The sequence below is a fragment of the Tetrao urogallus genome (assembly GCF_951394365.1).
Source record: "Tetrao urogallus genome assembly, chromosome: 1".
Classification (NCBI taxonomy): Eukaryota; Metazoa; Chordata; class Aves; order Galliformes; family Phasianidae; genus Tetrao; species Tetrao urogallus.
The window spans coordinates 20,751,079-20,777,665 of NC_136813.1; the positions used below are offsets into that span (position 1 = coordinate 20,751,079).

General features: G+C 47.1%; 1 protein-coding gene across 1 annotated transcript in view; it reads left to right on the forward strand.

The window, feature by feature from the left end:
* The window catches only part of MTUS2 (microtubule associated scaffold protein 2), a gene marked incomplete at both ends in the record, with an annotated part of 159,077 nt that extends 139,965 nt beyond the window's left edge, over positions 1 to 19,112 (forward strand). Inside the window, 7 exons of the mRNA XM_079549510.1 lie at positions 3,791 to 4,005; positions 9,550 to 9,655; positions 11,198 to 11,271; positions 12,435 to 12,533; positions 13,642 to 13,761; positions 16,740 to 16,837; positions 18,896 to 19,112. Coding sequence (XP_079405636.1) covers positions 3,791 to 4,005; positions 9,550 to 9,655; positions 11,198 to 11,271; positions 12,435 to 12,533; positions 13,642 to 13,761; positions 16,740 to 16,837; positions 18,896 to 19,112 — 929 coding nt within the window. The remainder of the gene's footprint in view (positions 1 to 3,790; positions 4,006 to 9,549; positions 9,656 to 11,197; positions 11,272 to 12,434; positions 12,534 to 13,641; positions 13,762 to 16,739; positions 16,838 to 18,895) is intronic.
* Positions 19,113 to 26,587: the final 7,475 nt, after the last annotated feature.

The following is a 26,587-nucleotide window of genomic DNA, read 5'->3' on the forward strand; positions in this document are numbered from 1 at the left end:
GTACATGTTTGCCATGTAAGTAAGACTGCAAATGTCTGGATGAATCAGTAAAACTAGGCTGGAGTAGTCAAGATTGGTACAGGTGGTTGGTCTAATGTTTGGTTGTATAGATGATAGCTCTAATTCAGATAGTGTAACATTGTACGTGTGGTGCAGGCTGATTCTTCAGGTTCTCTGTCAGAGAAGAGAGAGAAGAGAGAGCAACACTCAGGGAGGGTGGTCCAGCTTTGACAGGCCATTGTCCAGGACTGTCTCTCTAATTGCAATTATTCACCTTATTTTAAATGTCTGCATGCGAGTTGGGTATCTAGTCCCATCTTAGGCAATGTAGATCTAGGCCAGAAATAGATGTTCAGTGCTGCTTGAGATGCCCCAGGGAATCGGAGACACCCATATGTGTAAAACACTGTCTGTTATGGGCTGTACCCTTCTGGACCCAGGCAGGATGGTTAGGTTTGGGTGACACCCTCCACCTTTATCTCTGGCATTGTTGTGGAGTCACACACCTCATCATGCAATGAAATAGAAAAGTGCTGCTTCTCAGCTTGGAGAAGAATGTGTGCATCCACAGCTTTGTAAGCACCAAGGAACTTGTTATTTTATACAAAAAGGTTTGCTCATGTATTTTGCTAGAAATAATAAGGCTAGAAAAACACTACAAGCAATCGTTCTACCCTCAAGACACCCATCTTTATAAATTATATATATATTATATATACATATAAGCACTTTTCAGATGTAACACTGAGACTCCTGGAAAAAAAGAAGTGTTGAACACCTTCTGTTTCCCCTTGCACTAGTGGAAATTAAATGTCAGAGTTGCATGTCCCTTTGCTGTCAGATAAATGACATGTGAAGTGAGCTGAGAGGTGTGGAGGTGCATAAATGCCTATACGAATGTAAGACAATCAGATGTCAGGTTTAAAATTTGCACTGTGAATTTGCAAGAATTTGAAACTGGAGTGCCAAGTGCCAGCTCCTTCTGGATGTGCCTCCCAATCAGAGGAGACTGAACTCAAACAAGGGCTTCTGTGATTTGTCTGTGGTTCTGTGGCTAAGGGTCAGAAGTAAGGGTGCAGGCTACACAGTTTGTTTTTGCTGTTGGATGCAGCGCCCATTTCTCACGAGCAGGTGAACCCTGTGCATATGACAGCTCCCAGTTCCCATGGGATGACCCTGCAATGCAAAGAGGCTGGGCTCCAGCTCTGGTTTTCTGCAGAGGATTTGGACCATCAGTGACATCTCCCTCTCCCTCAGTGTGTGCAGACACACTTGCCCTCTTTCCTCCATTTTGCACCTGCATCATAGTTTGATTTGAAAAGCATGAGCACTTTTGTGTTTTAGGCGGTGGAAGGAGTTTCATGTTCTGGGAAGTGTTACAGATTGACTTTATTTTGGTTAAAACATGTCACTTGCCTGCCCTCCCTGTGTGCTGTGTAATCTCATTAGAGAGGCTACGAAGAGAAGGGTTTCATTGCAGCTCCAATTTAAAGCATGAGTAAGTTTCAATTATTCTGAATCCAGAGCTGCGGGCTCTTTGGTAGCTTTGCACACCAAATGAAACTGTTGCAGCAAGGGATGGAGTTTACAGCTATAAGCCAAACCACAGAGACAGGTCGTTTCACGACCATATAAATCCTGCTGTGGTATGAGGTAGGTGGGAAAGCTTTCTATGTGGCATTGCTGCAGTGCTGAACTCCCTGATACAGCCTCACTTTCTGTAGGGAGCAGAGAGCCTGAAAAGGGCATAGTGTCCATTTAATGCTTCAGAAAACATCAGGATCAGAACAGGACCAAAGCAGCAGTATCTATCTACAGTATAGACATAGTGAACAAGTTTGGATATTGCTTAGATGGATAAATACATTGCATGGACACACGTGCATGGACACACATCTAACTTGGTCTGTGCTCATGGCAGTTGGCCAATTAGGGAAATTGAAATAAAACGTGTTTAACAGAACATCTCACACTGAAAGGGACCCACAAGGATCACCACATCCAGTTTCTGGCTCCAAATAACAGCCCCAAATCCAATCCCAATGTCTGAGAGCACTGTCCAAATGCTCCCTGAGCTCCAGCACCTCAAGGCCGTGCCCACAGCCCTGGGCAGCTGTTCCATGCCCACCGCCCTTTCCCTCACCCCCAGCCGCCCTCCCCTGATGCAGCTCCATGCCGTTCCCTGTCACTGTCACACAGAGCAGAGCTCAGCGCTGCCCTGTGAGGAGCTGCAGCCACCATCAGGCCTCCCCTCAGCTTGCCCTGCTCTGTGCTGAACCAGGGGCCTCAGCTGCCCCTCACACACCTTGCCTTCCTGACCCTTCCCCATCTCTGTAGCTTTCCTGTGAATGCTAATAGTTTGATATCCTTCTTGTGTTGTGGTGCCCAAAACTGTATACAGGACATGAGGTGAGACCTCACCAAAGCAGACTAGAGCTTAGTCTGACGCCATAGTAGAAAAAGACAGGAAAACACATGATTTTCTGCTTCCAGGAAACATAAAATGTCAATCAGTGTAATGGTTTTGAAACATTCTGAAGTTGTCTGCAGCTTCAGAGGCAGCTTCTTCCACTGTGCTGACTTACAAGGCCATATGTGTCTGTGCATTTTGAAGGGCAAAGGAAGGATAAGCGTCTGACACAGTATATTCAAAAGCTCAGTATTTTTCTAAACCAGCTATGGACCTAAATCAGAAAGAAGGACTTTCAGTGCCATCTAAAACACACCTTTTCTGTGGTGGTGTTCTGAGTGTTATCACCATGATAATTTTAATCACTTCTTTCCCAATAGCTCTTTGATTTAATTGGTATCAAGCCTTCAGTGTCAATTCAGTGTCTGAATTGACTGCAGCTATTTGGTGGCCTAGTAAAAGCTGCAGAGTACTCTGTGACACTGCTGCCCTGGGAGCCAGGAACAATACAGAGGAGGAACCTAACGGGGAAACAGATTGAAGCATTCTTGACTCAGTGGAATGCTAGAGTTGCACCTTCTGAAACAAGTTGTAGACATGCTCATGAATTTAGAGACGTTGCCACTGGGTTAGTTCACAAGAGTAAAACATGTACACTTTCTGATTGCCCTCAGTAGTAGCCTGTCCTGGGTGCTCTCTGGTTCCATGGAGCGCACAAGATAGTTGTTTGAATATAAAAATATTTAAGCAAGTGGGCACTAATGGCTTTAAGAGATCCTTGTTGGAGGTGGTATAAGAGACAGGCCTGTGGGGTGAACAGCTTCCAACAGATGGAAAATAACATATGCATAGGATGCAACTCAAGAACCCGTAGGTCTTCTGCTTCCCTGGTATGTTGTTGTAAGTGGGACTATGGCCGAGACTATGACTTGAGAAAAAGAGATAAGGAAAATCTCTTCTCCCACATGAAAGACCCTGTGTCAAGTGTGATTGTCACATGTGCTGTCTTTACCATCCAAGACAAAGCAGATGCCCTAAAGACTTGATTTTTTAGTCCAAGACTGTGCTGGCCAGAAAGAGGACATCCCTGCAACAGAATGGAGGTCCATGAAATTCCTTGTTTTCGTATTATTCCAGGCTCCAGTTTTGTCTGGGCATTTGCAGGACTCTGCCAATGCCTCTATTCAAATAAATACTCCTGTGTATGTGTGTTAAAGGGAGGAAGACAGAGGAGAGTGTGAGCCTGTTCACAATTGGGATTCTGGAGAGTCCCAGCGTTGGCAAGAACCACTGTGCTCAGTGATTTATTTACAGAGCTGATGCCACCCTTGCTCCCAAGGAGCTCAGAGCCTGACTGTATACTTATTTTTGTGTCCTCAGCCATCAACACAGCGAGATGTAAGAAATTACAAAATGAGAAGGAGGATCTGGAGAGGCGCTTAGAGGAGGAGGTGAGAAAGCTTCGCTGGCAGCAGAAGGAGGAGCTGCAGGTTCTGGAGCAGCGTTTACATGAGGATTACAGCGCCAAGATGGAGAGCCTGCAGGAGCAGCACAAGCTGCAGCTGGATCTCATCAAGTCTCAGCATCTGCACCAGGTCAGTTCTAGCCTGTTTGATTCAGAAAAGCAGACCATCTCTGTTCTGAGTGGTTTCAGGTAATGAAACACAGGCAATCTCAAACAGGAAGACACTGGTAAAGATGACTGATGACTAGAAAAATGTATTCCAGATTATCTTTATGGCATTGCCCTCCTATTGTTCTTAATGGCATTTCAGTATGGTATAGTTCAGTATGTTACATTGCCATGTGTTTTCTTAACATGCTTCCTGATGTTTTACAACTAACATAAATAATTATACTAGCTTTGCTCCCCACACCTACTTGTTCCCCATCCCTCCTATTCTAGTCAATTTATATGAAACCAATGGTTGAGCAAGAACCTGTTACGCAGAAGTAATGCCAGTAGAACCCTGTCCCTCATTCTTTCAAATGCCACTGCTGATACAGTGAAGTGGTGGGATCCATGTAACGCATAACCTAAATATCAAGTGGGTGATACACTCTAGGTTCCCTGATTTCTTCTCCACCATTCAGACTAGTCTTTTAGATTGTACAAAACAAACATTTCTCCTTGCATTGCAATTTTTATGTAGGTAGGGAGAAAGGCTCCCGCATACAGTTACTTTAGTCCTACTTTTAATGGCTGGAGTGAATGGCAATTGGTGCCCTGGACTCCATCAGAAGAGGGGTGGCCAGCAGGGACAGGGAGATGATTGTCCCCCTCTACTCTGCTCTTGTGAGGCCCTGTCTGGAGTACTGTGTCCAAGTGTGGAGCTCCCAGTACAAAAATGACAGGGAGCTGTTGGAGAGGGTCAGAGAAGGGCCATGAAGATGATCAGAGGACTGGAGCACCTCCCCTATGAAGACAGGCTGAGGGAGCTGGTCTTGTTCATCCTGGAGAAAAAAAGGCTGTGGGGTGACCTCATTGCAGCCTTTCAGTACCTAAAGGGGGCCTACAAACAGGAGGGGAATCAACTCTTTGAAAGGGTTGATAACAGCAGGACAAGGGGAAATGATTTTAAGTTGAGGAAGGGGAGATTTAGGTTGGACGTCAGGGGGAAGTTCTTTACAGAGAGATGGTGAGGTGCTGGAACAGGCTGCGCAGAGAGGTTGTGGATGCCCCGTCCCTGGAGGTGTTCAAGGCCAGATTGGATGGGGCCCTGGGCAGCCTGGTCTAGCATTAAACGTGGAGGTTGGTGGCCCTGCATGTGGCAGAGGGGTTGGAGATTCATGATCCTTGAGGTCCTTTCCAACCCTGGCCATTGTGTGATTCTGTAATGATCCTGTGATTCTATGAGAACAGTAGGTTGGGGCACAGCAGAGGCTACAGTCCACAGTTTTTAAGCTCAAACATTTATAAAAAGGGAAATGACCCCATTTATGCCCTGTAAAACTCCTGAGACAGAAGTGAAAATACAAACTGAGATGATGACAATTCTATGTCTCTTGTACTGTGTTTACAGCATAATGCCAGTGGTAAGGTACAGCGCTCAGCCAGCCATGTCAGATAGGCACACTGCATCCCAGCCTGTGCCCCTGCCACCCCAGGAGCCACTGTGCAGGCAGAGGGGACAAGAACACTGTGTGCCACTGGGCCCTGTGCAGTACAGCAGTGTTACGGGCTCCTTCGTAGCCTTCCCTCAAAAGGGATCTGTTGGCAGAACCTCTCCTCCCCAGGTCTCCTACCACAAGCTGCCAGCTTGCTTCTTGTTTGTTTACTTTGCTATCAATGGACCCATAATCTTTGACAGCTGATTCCAGCAAAAATATTTTTATGGGGATGTTTCTTCTTTTTCCATGTAAAGATCTGGGGGAGGGTGAAGCTGTCTCTCTGGATTTTACCCATTTTAATTGCTGTGCCTGTTAGCTGTTATTGATTTGCAGGGCTTGTAAAGTGCAATACAAAGGCTTTATGTGACCAAGCTCTTTTGTCCCAGGCAAACTGCCTTTTTTCTGTTGCTGCATTGATTTTTAAAGATGCTTGGGAAGATGCTGTAAAATAGTTTTTTCTGCTCTACACTGGAGTTTTCACAGTCTTTCTCTGGAGCTGCATAGTGTCTGTTCTTGAACTGTGTCTCTTGGTTCTCATTTTAGTTTATGACAGAACATTTTTCTTACAAAGCCCCTCAAATTTTCTGCTTTGGGTTATGTTATAAAGGAGTGGGTGGCATTCCCAAAAGCTTTGGCTTTTTTATCCTCTTCCCTGTGTTAAGTGTGCCAGCTTGTCTTGAAAGAGATACCAGCTCTAGCTGCAAGCCTTGCCCCTCCTGGATCATCAGGCATTAGCATTTGTGAAGGAATTTGTTCTGCAAGTTAATTTTTTGCTAGGAGAGCTGATGACTTATCTCTGCTTCTCTTTGAAGTGCTTCTCCAAGCTCCAAAGACAGCAGGGTGGATGGTGACTTTATTCCCCTCAGGCTGATCGCTGCAGCGTGGGTTACACAGGTCACTGGACTACCAGTATACTTACATTTCTCATGTCCTCGTCTGTTGCAGTGCTATTAATCACCACACTGAAACAGTGGAGGTGCATCTTCCCGTTAGTGGGGAAGTAGTTCTCCCTCCTCCAATCCTTTGGTTTGCTCCAGAACTCTTAGTTCCCAGAATTACAGGAAGTAGAGCAAACTTTTCTCTCTGTTGCTTCGGAACCTCTGTTGTAAGCCTGGTAACTCTGTCTTTTCAATCCATGGTTCTTCCAGCAACTCATGATGAGTGCTGGTAGTTTTTCCCTCCTGACTCATACTCAGCTGTACATCCATCCTGTGTTCGTTGCTATCAGAAGCTGGCTGGAAAGCTGCTCACCAGTGACACTTCTTGGCCTCTTGCCCTGGAACAGGACAAGGAGAACTGGGAGAGCTGTGTTAGCCTCTGAACCAAGTTGCCTAAGAACTAAGCATAAGAGCCTCACACCCAAAGGGCTTGTTATCTGTGGTTCTTCATCCTCTGCTCAACTTAGAGAGATGATGCTCTGGAGAGGGGAAGCTCTTGGCTCTGAGCATGCCACAGAACACAGCCTGCTCAAGGGACTGGAATCATTCAGCCCTAATGTTGGTGAGCAGGTGTGACAATGCATGCCAGTGTTTCTATGTTCCTTGCAACTAAGTGCAAAATTATAAATCCATGGTCCTGACTTGCCAGTGTTTCTTGAGCAGTTCAGCTCAAACTGCTTTGTCTTCCAGCCCCCTGAACTCCTACTAGATCCTCTTCTTCCCTTTGGTTTATTAATCCTTAAAAATCCCATATGAACTTCTTTTTATAGCCAGAAGTAACTGTGACAGGATTTAAGTGAGTTGATCAAGTTTACAGAGTAAGTTAGTAGCAGGGTTGGAATGTGATCCCAAAGATCTGGTTCCAGCTGCCAAGTAGACAATCTGCCATGAAAACTGCAGACTGGAGGTCACACGGGAAGGTTAAAAGGAGTCATTTGGGATGGGAATATAAAGCATTCAGAAACAGAAAAAACCCTGGAGACCATTTGAAAACTGGAGCATATTTAATTGGCCTTATAGATAAATAACCTGACAAGGATTGTGGCAGAGAAAGGAGACCCCTTCACCCTCTGAGGATGTTGGAATTGATCTTAATTTTTCCTATGGGATGCTGCTGAGCTGAGCAGCAATTGGAGCATGAGTAAAGACTTAAGTAAGGGTGGGTTAAAGAATGTGGCAGTGCTCACACGAGGCATGCAGACTGGGAGAAATCAAGTGATATTTCGTATCCCAATAGTAGCCCACTGGGTCATCTAACCCCCATTGCCCTGCTCTCCCATGCAGTACATCAACAAGCTGAGTTCCATGTTGTTCTGTGAACAGTTCTTCACCTCTTAGTTGTCTCCTGCAGTTTTAAGAAAATGGATTTGTATGATTTTAAATTCCATGTTTAATGCCTGTTTTTCATTCTAAGAGATAACCTCATCCAATCTGATACGAAATATTGCTCCTGTTGGGTGATCTAATACATATGTTTGACAGATAAACACAGTGAAATAACATTTATTTCAGTGGAGATGTGCTTGGCTGCAGTATCTACCAGTGTAACAGTGGACAAAGATGCTGTGTGAGGTAAAGTGACTTTGCAATGAACAGCTGTTTCTTTGTAACAATTAAACAGCTCGATTTTGTGCATTGCCAGATATCACAAACAGTGTGCAGATACCACAGTGTGTATAGGGAATGAGATCACTGTGATTACAAAACCTGGAAAAGCACATCAGGTCATCGATGGTAACACTCAGAGCTGCTCTGATGAATACTTGAAACCCTAAGGAATTGGGGGTGGACTCCAGGGCTTTTCTGATGTCATTCCAATGGCCATCTTTACAGAGCTGGAAGTCCCATTTTGTTCTCACTTGGATGGCTGCTGAATAAAAGAGCCCAGTGAACGAAGTTTGAACTTCAGACCTTAGGTCATTGAGCTGCTTGGCGGGGAGCTTGCTTGCAAGCCTTGATTTTGGGTCTCTCTTCAGAGTGAATCCCTTCTAGAAATATGGCCATAAGTTGAACAGAGGTAACGCAGGTGGGCCATGTTTGGTTAGCCACACGGACACTGCTGCTGAATTGTGCTGCTGTGGGGCTGAGCTTTGTGTAGACAAGGAGGCAGGACTGTTCTTCAGCTCAGACTGAGAACAGAGAAGCTGCTGTTCCAGGTTGTGCTGTGTTTGCCAAATAGTCAGCAAACTTTGCAAGGCTCTTTGCTGCCAGTTGTTTGCAGGGATCAGTCAGAAACCAGGGGACTTTTACATACTTCCCTGATTCATAAAGCATTTTGTTTCCTATGAACTGCGGAGCTGGACTGGGAGTAGGAGCAGGCTGCAGGACAGGACGCAGGGAGATTTTTGCTGGAAACCCCCCTCAACAGCTCAATCTGTGGGTCTTCCTCACTCAATGTCAGGTTAGAAGTGAAGAAGGAATTTCTGCAGATCAGAGCAGGTGCTGTCATGTCTTTCATCAGTTTATTGGATGTGGACTCAAAGATCAGGATTCAGGAGGAGTTTGGAACTTGCATATTGATGGCTTTGTAGGATGCTCATTTTCAAGTAGAAGTGAGATAGATCGTGATTCATTTTTTAAACCTACTGATGATAAGTTCAGTGTTTCTCTAGAAATGAATATTTTACAACTATGAATAATTCATAGGCACTTTCCATGGAAGATAATTCAAGACTGTGCAATTAAACTCATTGCAGTACAGCGCCACAAAAATAGGATTACTCTGAACTGTGCAAGTTTATCTGACCATCAGAGGGAGCCAGCAATGCATACAATTTAGATTAATTGAATGCTGAGATTTTTGAACATACCCTTTTTTCACATTTTTGCTTTGTGCTTTCTTATGTGCCTCATTTATCATTTTAAAATTGAAAGAGAAAAGCGACGAGCAGCAGTGGAGGTAATGCTGACACTCCAGGAGGTAACGTGCCTCTTCCGTAATGAATTAGCCTGGCTCATGTACGGAGGGTGTCACACTCAGTAGATCCCTTTGCTGTTTCCAGCTCACTGCAGCTGTCTAACAGTGGCTTGTCAGTGTGCTGCAGCACGTCTAACAGTGTGCCCGTGTTTCCATCTGCTGTCACTGAACAGGTGTCTGACATCACAGCTGTCCACCAAGCTTCAGTATTACAGCTGGAAAACAACCACTCCGTCACCCTTGCTGTACTGCAGGATGAGCACAACCGTGAGATCCGAGGTAAGCCAAGGACAACCTAATGGTTATCCCAGAACAGGAAATAGCCCTGCATCTGTGTAATGCATCTGTGTAAGCCTGGAGTGTCTTTCCCCAGAGGAGCTGATACAGAAAAGCTGTGTTGGTCTGTGTTGTGTGATAGGTTTGTGATAGGACAAGGGGGAATGGCTTTAAACTAAAAGATAGGAGATTTAGTTTAGATGCTGGGGAAAATCTTTCACTCACAGGGCAGCGAGGCCCTGGCATAGGATGCCCAGAGATCTGTGAGTGCCCCATACTTGGAGGCATTCGAGGCTAGGGCACGAGGTGTCCCAAGGCAAGGATTAGAACTGGGCAGTAAGGGACAATAAGGTCCCTTCCAAACTGACCCATTCTGTGATTCCATGATTCTGTCTTTCGATGCTGGATGAGGGAGAGCCATATGCAATGCATACAGCATTCAGCTTGCACCTGAGAGTGTCTGTATGATCTCTGGGACAAAGACAAGACTTTCTCCATGTGTTACTGAGTCCAGATGCCACCTCACCTCACCAACAGACTTTTTCTGAAGATCCTGGGTTTCTGAACCCAATCCTTGGGCACTCGGGATGCTGGAGCTTACTGAACAGCTCTCGGTGTCAGTGTTTAAAAGCTATTCCTTGCTTAAGGATGCGCTTATCTGTGTGTTTTTGCTAGTATTTTCTGATGACAAAAGTTGGGGATGGTTAAGGCCAAAGCGTGAGCTCCTGCTCCTGCCGTGGGTGCGAGATGCCCTCCTGTGCCCGCAAGCTGTACTGCAGCCGCTGCGCAGAGCCTCGGAGAGCAGCACTGATGCTATCATCAGGAAGGGATGCTTAGAGAGCACAGCCCCGCGGGCTGGGAGCACAGGCACAGAATAGGTTGTCCGTGTACTAAAAAGGTAGTACTGAACGCCGAGTATTGAGTGCCCAGCGCCAGTTTCATGCCGTTGGTTTGGAGGCTAATCTATTCCACTTTGTTTATTAACTTTTAGTTATTAATCAGTCCAAGGTGGCTTTTCTAGTAGTGAAACCCTTAATCGTGTGATATAAACAGAGGAGTTTTTGTCTCCAGGATCTGACAGTGTCATTAAACCTTACAGATCCTCCACAGCTCCTGGAGAAGCACCAGCACTTGCCTTTTTGCATCCAAGTTGCTGTCTCCCTGTTTTATCTCCCCAAAGCAACTGCCATCCAAATTTGCAAATGTACCTAATTTCAAATCCCTTGGCTTGGGATACTCACTCTGAAGAGGTCAGTTGCCCATTTTTATACCAAACTTTTTCAGATCACAGCCCCTGGAAGCTGACAAATCTGAAAAATCCACATTCAGCCACACAGGCATAGAGGTACCACTGAAAAACTGAGAAATGTTGATCCTCAAAACAGTTTTCCCAGAATCCTGTGGTGTGTTACTGCTGATTTCCTCCTCAATTCCATGCCATAAAACTGCTTTCCAAGCGGTGCTTGGCTCCCAGTCTCTGTGCTCTCAGACCCCGCTTTGCTGGATTTCACTTAGCAATGTTGTGTCTGTGTGTGTCTTCCCCAGAACTGGTTGCTGCTCACGAACTGGAGAAAACACAATTAAAGGAAAATTTTGAAAAGCTGCGGCTGTCGCTCCAGGTTAGCGGTTCTGTTATTTCCCACCCTGCAGTGCTGTTGCAGAGCACACCAGGCCCTTGAATCTTACCAGCTGTATTTTGTGGTGCCCGTTGGGAAGGCACTGCTCCCCTTTGTCCCTATCCATCCCTTCAGCACAGGAACCTGTGTACCAGGGATACCTCATCTTCTCTAAAGGCCTCTTCTGCTCCACCTGTCCAAAGTGAGATGAGCAGCCAAGGTGTCCCTTGGGCTTTTCTCACTGTTTTGGCTGATTCCAAATATACTGCGTCTGGAAGAGAAAAGCAGGCAAACCTACACGGAGGAAAATGCAGCTAGGGTTTGTGTTAGCTTTGGAAACCGTGTGAACAAGATGCCTGAGTACATAGTGCCAGCTCTGTTTGATTGTCTAGGCTGAGATTAATTACGAGTTAGAAAAACCCCAGCTGGTGTGTATTGTTACATGCAGCACTTGTCACACCTCATGCAGCTTTTACAGCTCCAGCCTATTCTGCAGTAGGCACTGATGCAGTGTTACAGCTGAGAAATGACAAACACAAAATATAAAATGTGACCTCACAGCAACTGCAGCTTTTACAGGAGTGGGCTGTACAGAAGACGCAGGAGTACCTTTCGTGGGAACAGAAATAAGATTGCTTAAAATAGCACATTGTTCCTGTAGATAGCTCTGAGGTGTCATTCAAAGCCTACTCTGCTAACTCACCGTTGCTTATTATTGTATCAGAAGCCCCTAAGTAGGCTGGAATGTGGCCTATAAAGGTGAAGGAAGCACGATGGGCATCTCCTCCACCCCATTCAGACTGTAAGAACTGCACAACAGATCTCTTTCATGCCTGCAGTGTAAATGCCAGCTGTCTCAAGGCAGGTGTGGTTGTTCTGATTCATCCCAAGGTGACAGGGTGATTTAGCATTGAAGACATGTAATGGAGCAATGCCAGCCATTGTCATCTAGCTGCAGGCAGTGCAGGGATCTCAGGCCTGCCCAAGGCACTTCGTTATGAAAACCCCACTGTACATTCAAGTGATCTTACATGAAGAGCTCACCTGGCAGTGGTTTCTGAGCCTTGGTTAGCTCCCCTGCTGGTTGCACAGTGCAGATTAGCTTGTGTGGATGCAAGAGGGGTGATTGACAACATGGCGATGTGATCATTTCTCCTCCCCTGCAGGACCAGATAGACACCTTCACCTTCCAGAACCAGTCCCTGAAGGCCAAAGCAGACCGATTTGAAGAGGCTTTGAAGAAAAGCACTGAGGAACAGCTGAAGGTAGTTGGCAATTATCATTACACAGCCTTCATCTGTGCTTCTGTGTTTGGCACACATCAGTGTTAGTAATAGGATCCTACAGCAGGGACTGGGGCTCATGCCACCACAAGGACCCCGAATCTTGAACACTGTGGATAAGTCAGCATTGATAGCCTTGTCCTGGGTACACCTCAGCACAGGGCCATTGTCCATTGTCTTCCTTCTGTCCTCTATTCTTTCACCCAGCATATGTAGCTCTGTTTCCAAAACATTCCCTGAACTCTACCTCGTATGTCCTTTTTGTTGTGTTTGTCTTTTTCTTCTCTTTCATTTTACTTTTTATCTTTTCACATTTATTCTATTCATATTCTGAGCCTACTTCTGTGATGTTCCATGTATTCCCTCATTTTTTTCCTGGGCTTATGTGGACAGACCTGTCACATCATTAAATATTTATCCAACTGCTGTCTACTGCAGCCAAGCTGTTAACTTACAGTGTGCAAGTGAATGCTTGCTGAAACAATTTATCTGAAATGAAATAACAGCAAAATGAACCTCTCTAAAGACATTTCTTTAATTTGGGTCATTTCAGCATGTTCACAGCACAGCCCCATGGATGAGACAGAGGGGGACAGGGAGCGGACATAGTAGGGTTGAGTGAGGGCATCTAGAAGCTTTCAGATGGGAAAACTCCTTAGAAAAGGAGCACAAGTGTCTGAAACTGCCTTGGCCATGGAAACAGGTAGTGTCAGTGCCTTCCATGCCTGCTGCAGTACTTAATTAACATAATGGCAGCACAAATTCTGCTGTGTCACCGTGATGTCAATGCCCGTTACTCCAAGACAGCTCACTGGTGTGAGTTACAGTCACAGAAATCCAGAAAACCATGAATCAGCAGCATCCCATCCTTCTAGCTACAGAGCTGGTCAAAAGAAAGATATCAGTGGCTGCCCAGATAAAAGGATGTTCCAGGAGAGAATATCAGGGTTCAGATCAGCTGGGGAGGCTCACCTCTGTCTGCCTTTCTCAGCACTAAGAATCCTAAACCATTGGTAGACTGGAAAACTTTACCTAGTGGCTGAAGATGCACTGATGGCTGACATAGACAAAATGCTGGCATGTTTCCTAGATTGCAAAAGCTCCTTACCTGCACTTAGAAGAAGATCTGAAGAGCTTAAAACATGTTCTGGAATTGAAGAACCATCAGATTCATGAACAGGATAAGAAGATTATGGAGCTAGAAAAACAAGTGAGTTGTCATTTTTTCTTTTGGAGGAGACATCACAGAGGTAGAAAAGTAAAAGTTTGGTTACAGCAGGTGAATTTGAAATGGGGGGAGAGGAAAACATGTTGGGAAAGACGCAGTTAAGGAGGTTCATGAATGGCTCCCTATTGTGCTCTTCCACAGCCAAGCACATAGCTTCTTCTACTGTAACATCTCAGATTTTCACTCAGAAATTGGGATCTTTTCCCTCCCCTTCACCTACCCATGACACTTTGACTTCTTCCACACATCTCTTGGCCTGTATTGCTTTTATATGTGGCTACCTGCTCAGCCTGTGCATTAGATTATGAGGTGAGGGGCATAGGAAGAATAGAAGAAGGGGAGCATTGTGGTCTTCCAGGGCATAATGTTGTACAGCACCCTGCAAGAGCCAGGTGCCATTTAGGACTGGGAAGGGCAAAGAGGGGAAAACTGAGCCATTTGTGTCCTGCTGCTGCTGGTGAATTATCAATATTCAGCTAGCAGTCCCTAGCAAAAATCACTCTAGGAGAGCTCTCTGAGGTAATGCTTTTCTGCAGCCTACACTGTTTTCTCATCCTTTGCTTGTGGGGATCCCTGATGAAGAGCTCTCTGGTTCATCATCAGTTGCACTTTTTATTGGAAAAGGGGATTCATTTTCTGAGGAATAACCTACAGTGACAGTGAGTGTGTAGTATGGTGACAGGATGAGGCATTACCTCAGCTGGGAAGCTGGGACAGCTGGTTCAGCACAGCATTCAGCAAGATTTGTTTCCATTTACGGGGAAATTTGAGAACTCAGACGATTATTTTGCTGAACAGATGCTTGAATCAGTGGATGTAGAGAAAAATGTCTCCTTACAGCTGAGATTTGTTAACTTTGCTCCTTCCAATATACTGCTCCTGAAGCAGAGCCAGAATGTGAAAACATGCACTGTAGAGTTATATTGGAAAATAAAAAAGTCAGCATTTAGCAGTCATTTAGCTGCTTTTGCTAATTAACCACATACAGCACACATACAGCATACAGCTCCTGCCCTTTATCACAGTAAAATACTAAGGCTACAGTGATCCAAGGGCACAACTGCTTTCTGTTTAAACATCTGCCTCTATATGTGCCAGAAACACCTCAGAGCATCTCCAAAGGCTCTGAGAGATGGGTGCCTCATAGGAAGCAGATGGGCATTTAAAACACAGGGTCAGGTGGGTGACAGGATCCTGAAAAGGCTGCCCTGAGCAGAGCAGGATTGGATAAGGCTGATGGCCTGCCGGAATAAACTTGCTTGTTTGGCTGCCCTGGCACAGCAGAGGGGTTGGAACTGGATGATCTTTATGGTCCCTTCCAACCTAATCCATTCTGTGCTTCTATGAGCATGTGCTGTCAGGATTGTAGACCATCATAGAGGTCCTGAGGCTCTCTCCCTGCTCTGTATTTCAGCTGAGGTCAGCATAGACTGAAAGAGATGCAGAAGTAGCCATGAGTGGTAGCACAGGGCATGGTGGGGATGGCCACATTTGGTGGGCTAGGAGACACTGCTGAAGCTGGGCAGACAGCTGGCACATGCGGAGGACATAAGGGCACGCTCGGTTCCTTGCCTACTGGAAATGAGGGCATTAGGAAAAGGGTGACAGAGAGTGAAGGTTGCACTCAGGAGGGAAGGAGATGCAGCTCTCCTATGCTTTGTGTTGGCACAGCTACCACTTATTAAAACCATCAAGGTTAGGGGAGCAGTGAAGGTGCTGTGACACTGATTCCTGTCTTGAAGTATTTAAAAATGGGACCAGAATCTGCTCTAATAAAATGTACTGTGGTGAGCCAGAATATCACCAAATCAGCATCATCCTTTACAGCTACCTGCATTGGTTGGTGATCACTGCTTAAATCTGATACCTCCACCATAAAGCGTGACTTATTGAGTGCACAGTATTTTGATTCTTTCTAAAAGATTGGGAAGTTCAATAACCACGCTCACACAGAGATAAGGTTCCCTTGCGATATCTTGTCTTCTTCCAAAAGCGTTGAATTCAGCAACATTCAAACTGCTGGAAAAAAGCAAGAACTAAGGTGATAAAGCACGTCAGATTCAAAACCTGGGAAAAACAGAGCATCTGAGGCTGTAGTGCATGCCTCTAACCATATTTGGGATGTAATACACTGCTGGTGACATCCTCCAACACTGTCCTTGGGCTGTCCTTAGTAAAAACCACTTATGCTTGGGGCGGGATCCATTTCACCTAATTGTAGCTGCCACTGCCAGCAGCAGAGAGATGCGTCTGCAAGGGACACTGCAGGGGATTATGTTTTATTTGTGCTGGCCAAGACTGGGACCCTCCTGCTCCTCAGTTAGGAAAAAAAGGACTATTATTTCAGTTCTGCCTCCCTTGATGCTGTGTTCAGTTACCTCAAGTATCGTGTTTTGGGGCCCTCAAGAAGGACTTGGAGGATCTGGAGTGTCTCCAGAGAAGGGCAACAAAGATGTGAAGGGTCTGGAGCTTAAGTCTGGTGTGGAGCAGGTGAGGGAACTGGGATTGGTTAGTCTGGAGAAGAGGAGGTGGGAGTTGGCCTCTTCTCTTGTCGCTTTGTTGGAACAGGCTGCCTAGGGGAGGTGGTGGAGTCACTGTCCCCGGAGGTATTCAAGAACCATAGAGATGTGGCAGAGAGGGACATGGTTAGTGAGCGTGGTGGGGATGGGTTGATGGTTGGACTGGGTGGTCTTAGTGTCTTAGAGATCCTTTCCAACCTTAATGGTTCTGTGGTTCTGTGATTCTACAAAGTTATCAAAGTTATCCCTGCTGCTGGCCACATCACCAGAATGAATGGGGTGAGTCACTCCTCTAAGCCTCAGCTGCAGTCAAGATGACCACCTCCAACCATTTTCAGATTTCAGAAGTTGCTCTGGGGTCAAATAAAGAACAAATCTTCATGGAGTGGGCTCCGGGATTTCTTCAGACTGAAAAAAACAAATGAACTCATTTTGTTGCAGGCTGAGAAAAATTTAATCCTGGAAGAAAAAATCACTGTGCTGCAACAGCAGAACGAAGAACTCAGAGCCAGGATTGAGCAGAACACCGTCATAACAAGGTTTGCAGAGATACTTGTACTCTATCTGAGCTTACAGAGAGGCTGCAAATTTTAACTGCCCAAGGCTGACACTTATTTCAGAAAGAGAAGAATTAAGTGTATTTCCTCTTGAAAGTGCATGGTCCTGCTCTGCCTGTTCTATCAACAAATCATTTGTATATCAGGGTTTGTTTAATGTGAGGAAAATCACATATCTATAAGAAATTATTTTCATGATTTTGATGTGCTGCTGAGTCCTAAGTTGCCAATTGCTTCTGATCCCAGAGTCAGTGCCACAAAACATGTTGGTGAGGGTGGGAAAAGTGGTTTCACAGGGACAGCATAACAGTGCTGCCATCACCTAAGCAGGGTTACCTTTGGTTTTGTTGTTGTTTGCACTAACAACCTGACTGGAGTGACAAGGTTCCTTGTCAACAGAGACATCTGCTTTTGGGCTGGTGAGCCTATTTTTTTTTTTTTTTTCCTCTGAAAATGCTGGTTAGAAAAGGTTGTAGTGGGGCTTTGGGTATAATTTTTATGGTCTGTCTTGTTGGGCACTGCAAAAGAAAAAGTAATTCCATGTGTTGCAAAGCTTTCCTATAGAGTTATTTCTCCAGGGTGTGCTCCCTGCAGACTTTCTCAAACTGTTTGGACTGTGAGCTCACACCACAGCTGTTTCTTTAATGGGATTGTGAATAGGATATTTCTCCACTACTGGGCAAGCAGCTTTCCAAAATCTACCAGCCCATATCTTTAAATCCTCTGACTCTGCAAATGCTGCTTTGTGGCTCAAAATTGACAGAGGAAGAGGAGAAAAGCAGACATACATGCACAATCAACTTAGCTCCACTGCTGTAAGAAACTTGGCCAAAGAAGCAGAAATCCTCAGCTGCCAGAGCCCTGGAAATACATGATGGGTGGTTGTGTTTGTGGGTCAGGTTTTATTTCTAAAAACTCTTCAGCTGATAATTGGGCCAGGTACGTGCCCTGAGGCCCCTGTTGGCTTGCCCCAGGACCAGGCTCCTGCCCAAGCACAGTGGGGATGCAGAAACCAGACGATGCTCCCAGAACGTGACCAAGTTGCACATCCATCAGTCCCACCATCTGCCTGGACTGTCCCATTTCCTTTAGCACAGCCACCTGGCTAGAGGCAAGCAGACTTATGAGCTTTGGTGCCTACAGATTGCTCCGTCCCAGCCTTGAAGCAGCCAGTGGGTTGTAGGGAGCTTCCCTGATGCTGCAGCCAGGAATGGAGGGTCAGGATGGCCAGGACCCAAAGGCTCACAGGGCATTTATGGAGCAGAGCATCATCTGAACAAGGGAGCACAGAGCACAGACTCCTTTCCCTTTGCACACTGCAGCAACTGGGTGGGTGGAAGAGTCGGGTGCAGTGGCACTCACCTCTTTGCTTGTGCTCTGCCACCTCACAATTGCTGTTCCTCGTGGCTCAGATTTGGTGGCAGGGTTGAGAAGCAAAGGTGAGAGTTACGGCTGCCGCTGGAGTTGACAACAGAATTTTGTCCTTCATTACACAGAAAAATGCCTAAAACCCAACATTCTCCACCGCTGTGGAGGAGATGGAGCAGCTCAGCAAGCACCTCTGGGTGATGGTGTACCTCTGGGCAAAGGTGGTTGGGAAGCACAGGTGTCTAATAACCTGGGGCCCTGGCCTTCACCTCAAGGGTGGGTTTGGAACCTCTGAGGCTAAGGGGCACAATCCCAGGTAGGAACTGCTGCACCAGTGAATAAATTCTGCAAACAGTGCACACGGCACCATGCTGGGCACTTGCAACCCCATGTGCTGAAGGGGGGGAGAATGATCCAAGAAGTTTCACTTAGGGCTCTTAGGGCTGAAACCAACCCAGCCCTGAGCAGACAGTGATGAGAAGAGGATGCCTGAAGCCTCTGGGTGTACCCACATCCCCAAGCCAAGTACCTGAACAGCTGTGTCCCAGCTGCAGTCCTATGGATGAGGTAGGGTGGTGTGGAGGGAGGTAGGTGGCCTCCTGCTTCGCTGCCTCTTGTGCTTCTGTGCCTCCTCCATCCTGGTGAGCCTCATGTGCTGGCTTCCCTCCCCAGGCAACTGTCGGAGGAGAACGCCAATCTCCAGGAACATGTCGAGAAAGAGGTGGAGGAGAAGAAGCGGCTGAGCAGAACAAACGAGGAGCTGCTCTGGAAACTGCAGGCAGGAGACGCCGTCAGCCCTGTGAAAACCCCCCGAGCATCATCCACATCATTTTATCGCTGCTCTGCAGGGAACTCCTCGCCAGCCAAAGCCAGAACCGTGCGACGGTGATCCATCGCGGCCCCCTGCCTCGGGCATGTTTGCAGCTGCTGAACCTCACACCCAAGGAAGCCCCACCATCAGCAGGTGCCAGGCTCGTGGCTGCAAGCATGCTCCCTGGCTGCATAGCTTCACACTAGGCAGGGCTCTCCGAGAAACCTTAGATAGGAGCTCATGGTTTTGACACGTTCATTACAATAGCAGGGAGGATAGTGATAAGTTAGGATAGCAGAAAGGTAGGCTAGCAAGGTAGGATAGCTAGAAAGGTAGGTTTAGCTTAGTATGATAATAATTTCACTGTTGTTAGAGCCAGCTGTTGGAAAATGCTATATTACAGGTTCGTTGGGATGGACTGCTGCTGCAGTACTTCAGGTTAGTCTCAAATAGAGTTCCAGTTGTGAATATTTCTGTGTATGTGTCTGTGTTTATATATATGTATGTACTGTAGCTTTATACCTATATATAGACGCACACACATATGTATGTAGTTGAAGACGTTCTGAATTGCATTTTTTTATACTCTTGGATACCACTAAGTGCTGATCTATTTTCATTACAGTCAGCGGTTTTCTAACTCGTGCCTAAGACTTGTATCAAAAGAAAACGCATTTCTGTTGCGCCTCCCAGCAACATTTATACCCCAACCAGAAGGAAGTCCCACAGGAATAGAAGCGCCTTCCAAGTGACCACCAAGTGGTACAATCCTTAACACCAGCGACTTTGGCATTCTGAGACAGTACTGCCTTGAGAAACCACCTTTGCATTGAGCACCAGATGAGAAACACAAACCATCCACTGCTTTTAGCTCTTAGCATTGATGTTGTAAGTGGGGATAGGGTAGAGATGAGAAACCTGAGTTTTAGTCAATATGATAGAGGTTACTGGGTAATGTGTTTCAATTTTAGACTCTTTAGCTCCTAGATTACTTTTGTCTTGTTTCCCCTTAACCTAATTTTAAAAGTCAGAACCTCTGGGTGTAGGGTTCTGTTCAGGTTGATATATTTCAAGTCCCACGAGAAAGGAGAAGCAAACCAACCCTTTGTGTTCAGACCTTTGCTGACCCAGCATTAGGCTGAGGTGGTGGAACACCAGGCGTGATACAAGGGCTGCATGGGCGCAGAAGAGGTCAGAATATTCCATACCTACCCATGTCTCACACCACTGTATTTTACCCAACATTGCAAAGTGTGTGTGGGATCCGTGCCCGGCTTTGCTGGAACGCTCTCAGGATGACCTCTGCAGCTCAGACACAGATTTGGTCACTGCCAGTACATTCCTAGTCCCTCTGCAGTGCTATAAAAATAATATAATGTTGGGTTTTATTCTCCTTTTCTTGAGAAATTTACTTGTGTAGCAGCTTTTGCATGTGACGCTGAGTGACTCGAGCATCTTGTTAGGATAGACCTTAGCACAGCAGCTGCCGTTGAAACATGTTGCTAGGTGGTAGTGTGTCCATCAAGTACAGCCTGGAAGTACAGCCTATTCTAATAGGTGCACACACAAAGGCCCTCCTCGCCAGTACAACATAACCACCCTCAGACCTGCTGCATGCACAGAAAGCTGCAATACCTCCAGTGTTGTGCTTCAGTCTGCCAATGCAGTTCTGATGAGATGACAAAGTCAGAATTGTTACCGTGATCTGATCTCAGCTTCCCCACGTTGAACACACTGGAGCATATTATCAGTCTGGGATGGGCTGGCCAAGCCTGGCCTTCATTTCTTCATCATTTTCCTCTATTTCTGGTGCTTTCCTACTCCCATTTTTGAATTAAATTCGTATTCAATAATTGCTTCCAGCAGTGAATTGAGAGTGGGGCTTCAATGCTGGGAAAACGTTGGACCAGCCCTAGTTCTGCCATCACTTGGTGTCATTGCCAGCCTCTTCTCCATTGAACTGTTGCCTCCCAAACCTGCCTGTCACTGAATGCTTCCTTGGTGGGACCTCCAAATCACTGGCAAAGCTCAGAGCCTGGTGGGGAGGTGCCCCGGTCCAGCAAACCTTCCTGGGGGATGTCACAGGTACCTCCTGAGCCCAGAACCAGGGAGTTCCGTCCCCCCAAAAATCATTCCTTTCTTTTGCCATGGATGCCCACCATGGGCTGGCCCCAGTGCTGGCTCCCCTGCTCAGTGATGCTGGCACATCTCCCTTGAGGACAGGGCGCCCACAGGTGCTTGGCCCTCCCCATAGGGACTGGGGGGGGGCAGAGCAGGGGTTCATTCACCCCTCATCCCTCTGGCAGCAGCTTGGAGTTACCAAACGTTTGCAGCTTGAGCACTGAGGCCTTGGCGCATCCCACTGCGGGGCTCTGGGGATGGCACAGCGGCGAAAGCTGCTGCTGGTGACGGTGGTGGGGAAGAAAGCTGACACTAACGGGTGCAAATCAGGTATGTTCCGTCTCTGCACTGATCGCTTGTGTCCCATGGACACGCCAAGGAGCCCCTGTACAGTTCCCACACAGCAGGTGTGGTCCGGTTCACTCTGTGGCTAATGAGTACAGGAAGTTTGTATTATTTCAGTTCTGATGTACAGATAAGTGTAATATATTCCTGATAATAAATACAGGCGCCAGCACACAGCGTGGGTGGGCGCACAAAAACTGGGGTGTCCTGCTGTGTTTTCTGCGTACACAGGCGTACAGACACTGGCATGAATGGAAGGCAAAGCGAAATCCCGTGGCAGTGCGGTAAGGAATGGGGCTTCCTGGCAGGGAGCAGCTGAGTGGGGTTAGCACAGCTCACGTGCTGTGCATTAGCTCCAAATCCCACAGAGAAAAATGAGGCTCACAAACCAGCACATCCCCACAGCGACACAGCGCTGCCCTGGGTGAGGGCACTTCTCAGGTGTCTGGTCTGAGGCACCTCTAGGACACTGAGCTGGGGCTCTTCCTGGCATCCTCCCAACACGAGGGGGGCTGAAAGCACAGTGCCCCATTGAGGATTGCAGTGCCGCCCCGTGGGCTCATCCCAACCCTGAAACCCCCCCAGGCAGAACATGCTCGGTGCACAGCCCCTATTTCCAAACACACGTGGCAGCACCAGGGGCTGCACCTCAGGGCAGTGCTCTCCTGCGCAGCCTGCAAGCACTACAGATAGCTGGAGGACGGAGACAGGCTCAAAAATAAGGGCAAACAACAGGCATGGTTTATTCGAGTACTGAGAAAAATGCTTTAATGCTGTACCACTTAACGAGAAGTGAATTGCCAACAGCTTCATTTGGTGGTGAAGTATTTACAGTGGCACCAGGACAAAAGGGAGCTGTGCACACGCGCGGGGAGGGCGAGGTTCACATTTCAAAACGTAAGGCTTCAAGCGCTGCACGGACACGGAAAAAAGAAATCCAACCGAAAGAAAGGTAAAAAAGATAAAAAATAGATCTGTCTGCAGAACAAGCATCAAAACTATTTAACACGCCTGTAAGAAACTCTGAGAAACCATTAGGAAAATAGACCGTCAACAGAAAGGTATATACATTGCGCTTAGTAATTAAAAAATAAACACTATACAGACTTCCATGGCTTCGGTCCGTAAAGTCGCTTTGCTGGCCGCGCTCACCGTTGCTCAGTGGAGCACCTGAGGGCACGGCTCAGCATGGGGGCAAATTCCCTGAGAGCATCCCAGGAGGTGCCGCCTCCATGGCCTGCCGGGTGGGGGCTCAGACAGAGAGAGCGAACGGTCCCACGGGCAGGGATGGGGTGGAGATGTAGGCGTGCAGGGCGGCCTTCGGCCATCACTTGGGCAGATGGTAGCAGTGCTCCATTGTGGGTGGTTTCCTGGGGTGCAAATTGTGCCAGGAGGAATTTGAGAGATCCCGGTGGAACTGTTTAAAACAGCACCACTAAAGAGTTGATCTTACAAACTATGATTCCCCCTAACAGTGCTTTGTCTCCAAGGCAATAGGAATGGAAAGAGCCTGCAGCACCGCCCACTGCCACAGGGGTTTGGTTTGGCCCAAGGGGAGCGCTGCTGAGTGCCCCTGTTCTGAGCCCCCCCCAAAACCCTGCCCTTACACACCCACGAGGCTCGAGGCTCTGCTCCCTGTCCCACACCAGGGCCTGGTGATCCCCACACAGCCACGCAAGAGGATGGTGAATCGCACCCCGAGGGATGAGAGAAATTGGAAATGAAGCCAGAACCCACGCGGCAACGATTTTCAGCAACCAAAGAATGATGTTTGTAAGGAAGTACGCAAAAGCTAGTCATGAGTCTATGATTTTTACACCTTCGTGGTGAGAAAGGCGTTGCTGTAACAGCCTTTGAGAAAGGCTGCCTGGCCACGTGCTGGTGGCTCCTCTCCAGTGAGCTCCTCTCCATGTTGGCCGCCCCAGTTGAGGCTGCCCCATGGGCAGAGTCATCGCACTGACACAAAAGGGCCTGCTCTGGCACCAAGCAGAGGCAGCACTTCTCTGTTCCCACCCCTCCATCTAGTAAAATGCATCTGTACAAAATATAATAATAAAGCAAAATAGCTGTGGAACTATTTACAAAGATGAGCTCGATGCAAGAGAAGCATCTTGTTCTCAAGAGCGAGGTGATAGCAGCAGTTGCCTGTCCCCAAAGATACCTGGAGTGACCTATGGGACATGCAGACATCAGCAGGGACGCAGAGACCAAAAAAAAAAAAAAAAAAAAAAAAAAAGAAAAAAGAAAATTTAAAAAAATAATTAAAAATCACCCATTTGAAAACACCACCCCAGAAACAGGCAGCCAAATTTCTACCTTACAGCTTGCAAATCCAAGCGGGGCGGGGATGCAGCAGTGAGGGCAGGGCAGAGCAGGCAGCAGTGACCGAGTCATTGCGTCCCCACACACAGCCTGGCATGGGGGCTTCCCCAGGGCTGGCACAGGCCATGGCACATTGGAACACTGGAACACAAAGCGTGGCGAAACAGAAGGATTTTCCTATGAAACCTTCTGGGAGAAAAGGAAATGACAGGAAAATGAACCCGATCCAGACTTTCCCTTTCTCCCAAGTGCTGATATTATACGCCACAAAAGCTGAAATAAAGTTATGGGATATAAATACCAGAACAGATCCCTAAGAAGACAACAAAAATAAGTTAACATTTATATTAAAAAAAAAAAAATTACAGCAAGAAATCTGCATATTTTTAGATAATTTTCTTTGGAAATATACTTCCATCAGAATTCAGCCTCATATAGTCAATGCTGAACGTCTAAATTGCTCAGAGTTGGTACCCAAGACAAAGGTCCTTACATTCTTGGTACAATGGGAAATATCCACACCCTCTGCGTTCCCATTTTCCATTTTTTCCCCATCCTCTCACATCCTCAGTGCTTTCCAGGAGGTTTTGGCACACACTGAGTTTTTGCCCACGTTTAAATCAAAATAGGGCTCAACCTCCTGGGTTTTAATTTTGATACTCTTCTCTCCCTGCTTGAGTAAGACTTCATACGTATGCAAGGAAAAGAGGACTGGCAGATGGTCAAGGGTCCTGAAAGCACCCTGAAAATACACCCAGAGCACATTCCCTCCACCCAGCTCCAGCCCTGAGAAGAGCCTCCCAGTTTGCCAGAAGGTCAAGACTGGAACTCCTAGCAGGCAGAAAGGCTGTGCTGAAAAGCTGCAAGACACGACCCACCACAATATGACTGAGGGAGATGGTCTGGTTCTCCCTTCTGCTGGTTAAGCCATACGGAGCCTGCTCCTCAGTCCACACCAGTATGATGGGGTCGGGTGCCCATCCCCTCAGCAGCAGGAGTTATGATGGCCAACAGACCAAATGCTCCAGGTGCAGCATTGTGGCAGCAGTGTGGAGCAACCCCTACACAGGTTAGGAGAGAGGATTTCTGCAGTATCTGTTTGGGATTTGTTATTCAGCACATTTAAATAGCGGTGTTGCGTGGGCACAACCCACCTTTTGAATGCTTCCACAAGCCTTTCTTAGGGCAGGGAATTTGGCCGGGGAGATATCTGGGAGAATCTTTTTTGAAACTGCCTTTCAGCAAAGCCAAGGCCACGTCTGTGTTGCCAACTTAACACAGCCTTTGGTCTCACCTCTTCACAGAACTTCACAGAATCATAGAATGGCTTGGGCTGGACAGGGACATCTTGCACCAGATCTGTTTGCTCAAAGCCCCATCCAACCTCATTCCCAGCACCTCCAAAGATAGAGAATTCCCATGGCCCAGGACATGCAGTGCGGGCAGCACAAGCATCTCTGGCCCCACAGGAGCACGTGTTGGAGCAAGAGCACACACTGCTGCACAGGGTGGGTGGGCAGCACTCAGAGCAGGGGCTCAGCACATTTACAGCCCTGCTCAGGCCTGTGTTAAGCAGCTGAGCAGCCTGCAAGGTAAACTCTCAGCAAGCCAGCCCCCTAGTGTTGCCCCCTGCTCTGATGGGACCACTGGGAAGGAGAAAACCCTACAACATCCTCATGCCCCAGGAGGCACGAGGCACAGACTCAAGTGCTGCTCACAAATGAAGTTCAATCCCTTGAGACTCTTCCTGTGTTCCTCCTTCCAGGGACAGAAACATGCTTCACCCTGATGCCGAATGCTCACAGCCAAATGCTTTATTCTACTATTCACACAGCCCACACCGAGGGAGCTCCTCTAACTTCCAACCAAACACATTTTCAGAGCCGGGCTCAAGAGCACTTCTGCCACCCCACCGGTTCAGCCCCACTGCTGGTCAGCTCTGATGTGAAGAGGTAGAAGGCTCTTTGGAGACACCTCTGCCCTTAAAGACATTCAAGTACTTGCACCAGATATTTCTATGACTAAACCCCAAATCCCTCTGCTGAGTCTACAGTTAGCAGGAACATCCATTTCATTATCTGCACCCTGCCAAACGACCATTCAACCGACAATAAACCTCCCGACATTTCACAGTAGCAGTGTTTTAAAGTACATGAATGCCGAGTTAAAAGTTAAATGCAATAAAAACTATGAAACCTGATGCTCTGAAGAACATAAATCTTGCAGGTGCTTTCTTAACCAGGTGAAAGCTCACGTTTGCCGAGAGCCTTTTCTTTGTACGTACAAAGGTGGTACAGCTCACATCAGGTGAAGGAAGTGTCTGATCTAAGCACGACAATAGCACTGCAGATGTGCTCTGTATATATCAGGTAGAATATCTGTGGGGGGGTCATTCCCAGGGCTACTGAAAGAAGGACCTCTGCGAGGCCTGTTTCATAGCAGCATTTCAGGTTAACTGGCACACAGAAGCAGTTTTCTTTCTAGACACTGAAAAACAAAACAAAACAAAACAACGGGAGGGAGGAGGGAGAGTGCATGGCCCCAGACCAGCTAACAGCATTGCTGGGAGCAGCTTTTTTTCCTTGTGATCCCTTTTAACTGCGCGACTAAGCAAACTGCAAGCTGCAGCAACAGGCCTGGGGATTCCCACAATGTGCTTCTTTCTTGCTGCAGTACTGATTAACCATATGCAACACTTCAGGAGCCCCATGGCACAGCTGCCTTCGCTGCAGCGGTCCCCGGTCGCCCACGAGCTACACACGTGG